The sequence below is a fragment of the Boleophthalmus pectinirostris genome, unplaced genomic scaffold (genome assembly GCF_026225935.1).
Source record: "Boleophthalmus pectinirostris isolate CB_2022bp ecotype Guang Dong unplaced genomic scaffold, ASM2622593v1 HiC_scaffold_2, whole genome shotgun sequence".
In the NCBI taxonomy this organism is placed as follows: Eukaryota; Metazoa; Chordata; class Actinopteri; order Gobiiformes; family Gobiidae; genus Boleophthalmus; species Boleophthalmus pectinirostris.
The window spans coordinates 2,673,976-2,683,975 of NW_026571152.1; the positions used below are offsets into that span (position 1 = coordinate 2,673,976).

Below are 10,000 nucleotides of genomic sequence, written 5' to 3' on the forward strand. Positions count from 1 at the left end.
AGAGAGAGAGAGAGAGAGAGAGAGAGAGAGAGAGAGAGAGAGAGAGGAGAGAGAGAGAGAGAGAGAGGAATGAGAGAGGAGGAGACTCAGAGTTGTATTCACAGGATTATGTCATGGGCCCAGAAACTGTAGTGTCAGATTCACTGACATCATTGGGGAGGGGAAGAGGAGAACGTGTGGGAGTGGGAAGAGAGGAAAGGAGGAGGAGGAGTGGGAAATAGAGAGAGAGAAGAGGGGAATGGAGAGACAGGAGAGAGAAAGAATTCTGCCCTACAAAAGTAAAAGAGCTTAACTCTCAAGAGTGTGAAACTGAGAAAAATGACTTCAACGTTTCTGTTTTCTCCAGACAAAAGTAGAACAGGCAGGGCTCCCAAAATATCCCCAAACTAGTTCCTATAATGAAGAAATATTTGTGTGTGAAAAATATTTAGCTCAAAATTGACCTTTGACCTTTATTTGTCAGTTCCTGTTCTCTGCCTTTAGTCAGGCTGGTGCCACCTAGTGCTGCTTCTCAATTTCATTTCTCTCCAGTGACTATGTCAGGAGTTGGAATACACTAGATCAGTGGTGCTCAATACGTCAATCGTGATCTACCAGTCGATCGCCAAGGTCGTGTGGGTAGATCTCCGTGTCTCGTCTCGGACTCGTGTTTGGACTCGGTCTTGTCTCTCACTCGAGGTCTGACACTCAACAAGTGTGATCATATTTCATTCCGGCCGCTGCTGTTGGTAATAAACTTGTAGCGGGTGCAGGAGCGTGTGGGGCGTCTCAGTGCAGCCTGTGCGCTCATTTGAAACCCGCGGAGACTCTACGGCACATCACAAACACACACGCTCCCTATGCACGGCTCGTCTGCAACAGCGTGTGCCCTCGTGTACCAGCGTGCATCACAGGGCAGGTTCAACTTCCTAAACATCCTACCTGTCCATCTGCCTCACGTCAGCACGCCGCCCCTCGCCTTTTCACGCTCTCGCTCCTTCCTGCGTACAGCGAACACAAGCCCCTCCCACAGTGCGGCTGATTAGAAGAGCAAGACCAAACGTGAAGCAAAAAACCAGTCTAAATTTGTGTTCCAGTGTTGGCACAAAGCAGGTCTACAGCATAGAGCGGATCTACAGAACAGACCTACTGCCACATTTGGCTGAAGTTTGTCTAACAAAAGTGCACAGATGCATCTGTGTTTGTCACGATGTGCGTTTGGTTTGGTAAATGTGCAGAGGCTGGTAAATATCACTGCAAAACCAGAAAAGAATGTAACTCCAGTTTGGAACTTTAAAAAACAGGTTTAAAAATCTTCCTTCACTTTTTCCACAGTTTTGTGTAAAGTGCCAGAGGAAGTTCTCTTAAAGAAGAGGTTCTCAAACTGTGGGGGAGGGTCCAAAAAAGGGGCACAGAGTGTTTCAGTGCAGTTTGTTTGGCTTTGTATTAGGTAGATCATTCTGACTTGGTCATTTTGTAAGTAGCTCACATGCTGAAAAAGTGTGAACACCTCTGTTTTAGACGGTTTGTAAGAACCCAGGAAGTTGTAGATCACACACCGACCAATCAGCTGTGAGCTGTGAAGCCAATGACATCAAACTTATGGCGTCTGTCTGTGTCCCTTTTGTGGAACAGCACAACAGTAAACAAAGCATCGAGATGGATGTGGACAAAGACAGACATTCTGTGTTGGCGACGATTCCTGAGATCAAGCTGGAACAAAGAGAATGTTTAGTGAATTTTATCAAGAGAAAAGACGTTATTGTTCTTCTTCCTATGGGATTTGGTGCATTACATACGTCACGACCAAATAGCCGCTATTGATTAAATAAAAAAAGTACCAGTCTACCGTCGAACAAACGAATCCTAATACTGCGAGGTCAGATGGAGTGAAACTGTCTGATGAGCCAAAAATAAGAAGTGGTGCAAAGGCCAAAGGGCAGAAACTGACACGATCATTATTTGTTTGATTTTCTCCAGATTTCATCCATTATAAGAACACCTCACCAAGCTCGAGTCATCATGTGTTTGTTTGAAATGCTTTAGAAGAACTTTGGATATCCTCTTTAGTTCTGGTCAGGATCGTGCAGTGACACTTACAGTGAAACAGTTTGACACACAAGTGAAGTTTGCTGATGACACAGCAGTGGTGGGGCTCATCATGAACAACGATGAGTCCAACTACAGAAGGGAGGTCTGTCAGCTGGAGGCCTGCTGCAAAACTAACAATCTGTGCATCAATGTAAAGAAAACAAAGGAGATGATTGTGGATTTCCACAGGAAACCTATGCCCCTTCTCCTCTGTACATCAATGAAGATGCAGTGGAGATTGTTTCCTGTCTTAAATACCTGGGAGTCCAGATCCTGAACAGTCTCAGCTGGTCTAACAACACCAGTTGCACAGTGAAAAAGGGACACCAACGCCTAGACTTCCTTAGGCGCCTCAAAAAAGCAGGTGTGGGCCCCTCTGTCCTGAAGGTCTTTTACAGGTGTGTGGTGGAGAACATCCTCACCACCAACATGACTGTGTGGTTCAGCAGCAGCACCAGGGCACACAGCAAAAAGTGGAATGTTAAAATTGACTCTCACAGAGTTAATTTTAACATTTTCTCAGAGTCTATATAACTCCAATCTGTTCTAGAGTTAATTTAACACTTTTGGAAATGTTAATTAAGTAACACTGGACCAAAGTTACTGTTTAACCCCAAAATCAAGAGTTAAATTCCTCTGATGTGTTGGGCCTCCTTGAGTTCAGTCAACATGTCTGTCCGGTGGCTGTGGAGTCATTTGCCTTTTCCGCCTTTGGACCATCTTCAGCCGCCATGAGATGTACCTGATCCACCCACAGCATCATAGAAGTGCTCCTTAAAAGTAAAAAGGATGCCATACAACTTAATGTTGAATGTTAACACAATTTACATTGCTTAGAAAGCAAAATAATTCTTCCATAGCCTTTCTTGGCATATGGATCTTTGAGAGAAGGAAACACCATCACAATCCCAAGGGCAGACTGTTCCCGGGGACTTAGAGGGGAAGTTACTGAAACAGGAATTCAACTTATTAGAGACGTTAAGAATCATTTATTCAATTTTGTGAACAAATACAGAAACATACCCATGGTGTTGAATCATGTGAGAAACCAGTTTATTAACCAACTTCCTTCTTGTAGTGTGACTTTGGGTTTCTGTTGTTTGTTGTTCCTTTAGCACTTCTTCACCACCAGCTTTTTCTTTTAAAGCTGCTTCTATTATCTGTCAAAAAGAGAAACATATGTTACTGAGAGCTACAACATACAACATACACCAGACAGACACACACCAGTTTAGCAAATAAAAAAAGGATTTAAAAGCTTATTTAAAATATGCAGGATAGAATACTGTCCTTGACATAAGCAAAGAGCTAAAAGACCCTGGGTTATAGTTACGTCTGCTAGCAATTTCTTTGATAAAGAATTCAACCTATACAGTTATAATTGTAATTCTAATTAGTGAAGAAAATACAAATATTGTCTATATAGTTTAAATGAAATTGCACTTACCAAAAAGAGCTGCATGTAAAAGTGAAAAATCCACTGTGTCTGTCTGGTTCAAACTGGTTCAAACTGGTTCAAACTGGTTCAAACTGGTTCAAACTGGTCTTCTGTGGCGGGAATTTGCAGTGATGGGCGGTGCCGAGTTAACACTCGGGGAAGTTGAAATAACACTAACAGAAGTTGAATTAACTCTGGCAAATAACCCCAACTCTAACTCCCATTTAACTTTCAAATAGTTAAAATAACACTTTCTGTGTTAAAAACAACTCTGAAATATTTTACCCTGAAATTTTAACTCTCCAGTTTTTGCTGTGTAGACCTGGTTTAGTCCTGGTTTAGTCCTGTTTTAGTCCCAGTTTAGTCCTGGTTTTAGACCTGGTTTAAATCTAGTTTAGGTCTAGTTTAGACCTGGTTTTAGTCCTGGTTTAGTCCTGTTTTAGTCCTGGTTTAGCTCTAGGTTAGACCTGGTTTAGACCTGGTTTTAGTCCTGGCTTAGATCTAGTTTAGACCTGGTTTTAGTCCTGGTTTAGCTCTAGTTTAGACCTGGTTTAATTTCTGGAAATGAGTGGTATTACCGAAAAAACAGGAAAATCCCGCCGTGTAATCCATTTATTTCAACAAAGTAATTGTAATCCAATTACCACTCACTGAAACAGTAACTGTAACTGAATACAGTTACTCATAATTTGTACTCTGATTATGTAACTCCAGTACATGTAATCTGTTACTCCCCAACACTGGTTAAGACCCTGAGCCAAGGTCACAACAAAAAGACGGAGAGCAGAGGTTGGATTTTAAAATAAGATACATTTATGAACTAAATCCCAAACACAAGACACACTGTTTCTGCCTTTTGCCTTTGCATGAAAACTTCTTTTTGTCTCCTGATACAAAGGCAGAGAACAGGAACTCACAAAGGGTCAAAGGTCAATGTTGAGCTCAATATTTTTCAAGATATTTCCTCACATGATAAAGGAGCTCTCACATCCAAACAAAATGACATGAACTCATTTTTGATCAAACATGAGGTTCATAACATGTAGTGAATAACACGCTTTACACCAAAAAGAAAACAGTTTTTAAAAGTACATAAAAAAAACAACAACAAGACAATCAGGCAGAATATCATAATTATAAAAGCAGGTTAAAAACAGAGAGAGCGGTGACAATTTTTCAATGTAAAGTCAATTGAAACCAGAGCAGTGATGGGAAGGTGACTTTTAAAATGTATTTCCCTACAGATTACAGATTACATACTCCAAAATGTAGTTTGTAACGTAATCCATTAAATTACTTAAAATGAGTAACGTAATCTGAATACTTTGGATTACTTGATTTGATGTAGAGAAGCAAAGACTCGGATATTTAACCGTATTAAAAATATTATTGATAGAAGAAGAGGAGACACGTCCACGCAGCATGATTTAGTCCTGTTAAATCCTGTTTTAGCCCTGGTTTAGTCCTGGTTTAGATCTAGTTTAGACCTGGTTTAGATCTAGTTTAGACCTTGTTTTAGTCCTGGTTTAGATCTAGTTCAGACTTGGTTTTAGTACTGGTTCAGACTTGGTTTTAGTCCTGGTTTAGATCTAGTTTAGTCCTGGTTTAGATCTAGTTTAGACCTGGTTTTAGTCCTGGTTTAGACCTGGTTTAATTTCCCGCAATGAGTGGAATTACCTAAAAATAAAAAAAATAAAATAAAAATATTGTAAAAAGAGGAAAATCCCGCCGTGTAATCCATTTATTTCAACAAAGTAACTGTAATCCAATTACCACTCACTGTGGGGGTCCAGCAAGTGTGAGAAGGAGGATGAGGTCCGGTTATGGAGGGATTTGAAAGTATAACGTGGAGGACTGGAGGAGGTTCTGGAGGACAGGGAGCCCATGGAGGTTCTGGAGGACAGAGGTGACGTAGGAGGACCCGGGCAGAGCAGTTTTCAAGGCACTGCCGTTTACTGGAACGCGAGAAAGACAGAAGAACGGAGACAGAGAGCAGGGCAGAGAAAGTGTAAAGGTCTAGAGTGGACACACAGAGACAGAGCGATTGTGCGGAGAGCAGATTAGAGAGAGTGAGAGAAGGTTTAAAAGAAGAGGGAGGGAGAGAGCTGTTTACTGTTTACACACGCTGTGAGCCTGTAATGAGAGGATTTCAAGTGTGTTTATTATACAATGATATAATCTGCTGTTTGGGTTCTCAAAAAGTGAAATAAACCCAGCAAATAAAATACAGGAGAAAAGAGTTTTAATGATTAGTTACGTTACTCCGAGTTAAACAGACCTAAAGGAGCTTGTCATTGCTCCACAGCTCAAACCTAAGCCCGACTTTTGAAGCTCGAAGTGTTGAGGCCAGCGCGTTGGACATATCGTCTGCTTCGGTTCGTTCGTTAACCCGTCCAGAGTTGTTTGGTGTAGGATTTGCGCGTTGTTTGATAAATATATTGATACGATGCAAGCGAATGATCTTTTATTTGTATTGTCAGCCATGCAGTGCGGATTAACCGATGTACTCCATATGAGAAAAACAAACTTGAGATGAATTATAAATTATAGACCGTGCTTTCAATCAGTACAAGAGCTTTGTTTTGAGTCTGCTAATGTATACTGTATTCTCCAGGCGATTAGGCGCTCTGGATTATAAGGCGCACTGTCATTAAATGCTCTATTTTTGAACTTTTTTCACATATAAACTGGACTTTAAACGAAACACCCCATATGGAAAAGGTAGAGACAAATCATACACCATTTGAACATGTTTTATCTGAATCCTACAAGATTTGTATATGACAGTGAAAACAGTTGCAAGATCTTTGGTAAATATGGCTACGTTCAGATTGCAGGGCTTAATGCACAAGATTTTTTTTTAGAACTAGTTTAGACCTGGTTTTAGACCTGGTTTAGTCCTAGTTTAGTCTTGGTTTAGTCCTGGTTTAGTCTTGGTTTAGTCCTGGTTTAGACCTGGTTTAGTGTCCAGCAATGAGTGGAATTATTGAAAAAAAACAAAAAAAACAAACAGGAAAATACCAATGTGTAATCCATTTATTTCAACAAAGTAACTGTAATCCAAGTATCACTCACTGAAACAGTAACTGTAACTGAATACAGTTACTCATCATTTGTACTCTGATTATGTAACTCCGGTACATGTAATCTGTTACTCCCCAACACTGGATGTGAAAAGATTTTTACTCTGCATAATCCTGTAGCTGCTCTCCTTGTTGCCTCTACAGGTACCACAGTAACTGTCCTCAACATCTCCTATTGTTCCGTTCATCAGTAGTAGCTGGTCAGTTCAACCGGAAAATCACTGGAGCTTCACATGGTCGACCTGGGTTCAAATCCCCTTCAGACTCTGGTTGTTTTCTCTGAAACATAATTAAATAATACAAACATTACATGGAACATACAAAGAAAATGTAGTTGATCATGCACATTACCTGTAAATGTCATGCAAAATGTTCACTTTATCTTTACTAGTTTTTCATAATATAGTTTTATAAGAAAAATGTAAAAGGGGGAAACACTTTCAGGAGTAAAACACACATGACACATATGAACCTTATATAAAGATTTACTACAAAGACACTGGTAAATTCTTATTTATTTATTTTTTTCCAGTTTTTTTCCATATGGGACAACAGTTGGATGTATCAGTGGGACTGAGTGGCTAGCACTCATGCCTCATAGCAAGAAGGATCTGGGTTTGATCCCCGGGGCGTCCTGGCCTTTCTGTGTGGAGTTTGCATGTTTCTGCCTGTGGCTGGATGTGTTTCCTCCATCAGCCCAAAACACACAGGTCTCCATGAACAGTTTATAATCAAGGTCCGTTAAATTCAATCATTGTGTGCAAGTCATTCACCCACGTTGACTAGTATGAAAGTGGTGAGTGATGGTGATGGACAGAGGCACTGATTGGCATGGCAGCTGCATTTCTGTCAGTATGCCCCAGGGCAGCTGTAGCTACAATAGTAGTTTACTGTCACCAGGGTGACAGTGAATGAATAATGCTCTGTAAAGTGTCTTTTGGGACAGAAAATTTCTGTGAAAAGCGCTATATAAATACTTACTTTGTTTGTTTGTTCACGGTGACTCTGGGCTTTGTTCAGTTGTGGCGTGTAGGGAGGGTGTGTCTGGGACCAACGGATTGTCGGCGTGTTCACAGTGACTCAGTTGTTCAGTTGTGTCTAGAAGTGGCACATTGGACTCACTTTTTCGGTTCATTCCTCCGTTCCGTTCCTCGCCGGTGTGGAGTGATGAGTGTGTCTGTGGGTGTGGTCTCTGTTTGCTCCGTGTGTGTTTGTGTGTCTGTGGGTGGTGTGGCTTTGTAGTTTACTGAAGTTGTGCTGGGACACCACAGTGGATTCTTGTATAGGGCGCTCTGGATTGTGGTGCGCAGTAGTTTTTTGATGGGGTTGGAGGCTTAAGAGCGCGTCTAAGACTACGTTCAGACTGCAGGGATTAACGCTCAATTACGATTTTTTTGTGAAATCCAATGTTTTTGTGAGGTCATTCACATTTCCAATTAAATGTGACTTGTATGTGATCCCATGTGTGAACGTTAAACGGCCTGAAAGTGTCCCACATGTGCACTGGAGACATGATGACGTCATCCACAGCGAGCGTGCTCTGTGTTTACAGAAGTTGTCCAAACATGGACGCAGCATTGAGCACCTGGAGATTTTAAAGTTCCTCTCGTATCGGAGCCAGAACATGAACAACTTACTTGTTTTAAGGAGGAGATTGAGAAGGAGAAGGACGAGGTTTTTGGCCGTGGAGCTTTGTTGGACAGCGGCAGTGACGTCCGTTGAAAGGAACATGTGGATGTGGAGACGGAGCCAAGAGTGGTGAGTGGTGATGTGCTTCACTTCAGTGACACAGAGTTCATTAACAATTTTCGCCTACTTCAGCGCAGAATAGTGACGTTTGTGTCTTGTTGATAACGTGTAGGTGGATGAATGAACTTTGGCCGTTCACACTGAAGTCTCATGTCAAAAGATCAGATATGTATCAGTTTCAGTAGCACATATCCAAGTGTCCTGGGTAATATTTGAAAAAATCGGATCTGTGTGGTTCAGACTGACATTAAAAGATCAGATACAGGAACATAGAGGCCAAAAAATTGGATTTGGGTCACTTCAGGCTGCAGTCTGAACGCAGCCTAATAAATGACCATACAGCTATAGAAAATAATAATAATAATAAGAGACCACTGCAAAATTATCAGTTTCTCTGATTTTACTACTTATAGGTGTGTGTTTGAGTAAAATGATTTTTTTTCTTTCATTCTATAAACTACTGACAACATTTCTCCGAAATTCCAAATAAAATTATTGTCATTTACAGCATTTAATTGCAGAAAATGACACATGATCAAAATAACAAACAGCTTTCATGCGTCATGTTCTCCACCAAGATGAACATGACTTTACTCTAGTCCTCGATGGTCCAATCTTGATGGTTTTTTGCAGACCTCAGCCTGGCTCTTCTTTGTTTCTCACTGATGAAACGTTTTTTTCTAGCTCTACACGACTTGAGCCCTGCATCTAGGAGCCTGTTTTGAACAGTTTTTGCTGTGCACTTCACCATTTCAGACAAAAAAATAAATAAAAAAATGCAGTGGTCTCTTTTTTTTTTCTAGAGCTGTATATCCAACACAGATAAACAGACAAATGTTTGCACACAACTTCCCATTCAAGATTTTTGTTTTGTTTTATGACATTTTTTCTTGTGCTCTGTGTGTTTAAATCTGTTTAAGACAATACAGAACTAAAGAAAACTAAAGACTGTTTTTGTATTCTTCTTTATTATTTGACGTTGCATGTTAAATAATTGTGCCAACAGAATTAAATTAGACTTACACTTAGACTTAGACAAACAGATAAATAGCAAAAAAGAGCAAGAGACACATGTCAAATAAAACATAATTATATAAATGTAAATGTACAAGTCATAGGTCAAGAGGTCATAGGAAAAAACATGCAACATATGATGATGATTGACAGGACACAGGGTTATCTGTTACATAAGGGTGAGTTGTTGTACAGTTGTAGGGAGTATTATCTGTTACATAAGGATGAGTTGTTGTACAGTTGTAGGGAGTATTATCTGTTACATAAGGATGAGTTGTACAGTTGTAGGGAGTATTATCTGTTACATAAGGATGAGTTGTTGTACAGTTGTAGGGAGTATTATCTGTTACATAAGGATGAGTTGTTGTACAGTTGTAGGGAGTATTATCTGTTACATAAGGATGAGTTGTTGTACAGTTGTAGGGAGTATTATCTGTTACATAAGGATGAGTTGTTGTACAGTTGTAGGGAGTATTATCTGTTACATAAGGATGAGTTGTTGTACAGTTGTAGGGAGTATTATTCTGTTACATAAGGATGAGTTGTTGTACAGTTGTAGGGAGTATTATCTGTTACATAAGGGTTGTTGTACAGTTGTAGGGAGTATTATCTGTTACATAAGGGTGAGTTGTTGTACAGTTGTAGG

The 10,000-nt window shown here is 40.3% G+C and overlaps 1 protein-coding gene across 1 annotated transcript in view; it reads left to right on the forward strand.

Annotated features, from left to right (window-relative positions):
• Window positions 1–2,848, forward strand: part of LOC129409401 (RNA-binding protein 25-like) — a gene marked incomplete at its 5' end in the record, with an annotated part of 4,311 nt that extends 1,463 nt beyond the window's left edge. Inside the window, 3 exons of the mRNA XM_055155353.1 lie at window positions 2,060–2,173; window positions 2,260–2,505; window positions 2,735–2,848. Of these exons, the coding sequence (XP_055011328.1) occupies window positions 2,060–2,173; window positions 2,260–2,505; window positions 2,735–2,848 (474 nt within the window). The remainder of the gene's footprint in view (window positions 1–2,059; window positions 2,174–2,259; window positions 2,506–2,734) is intronic.
• Window positions 2,849–10,000: the final 7,152 nt, after the last annotated feature.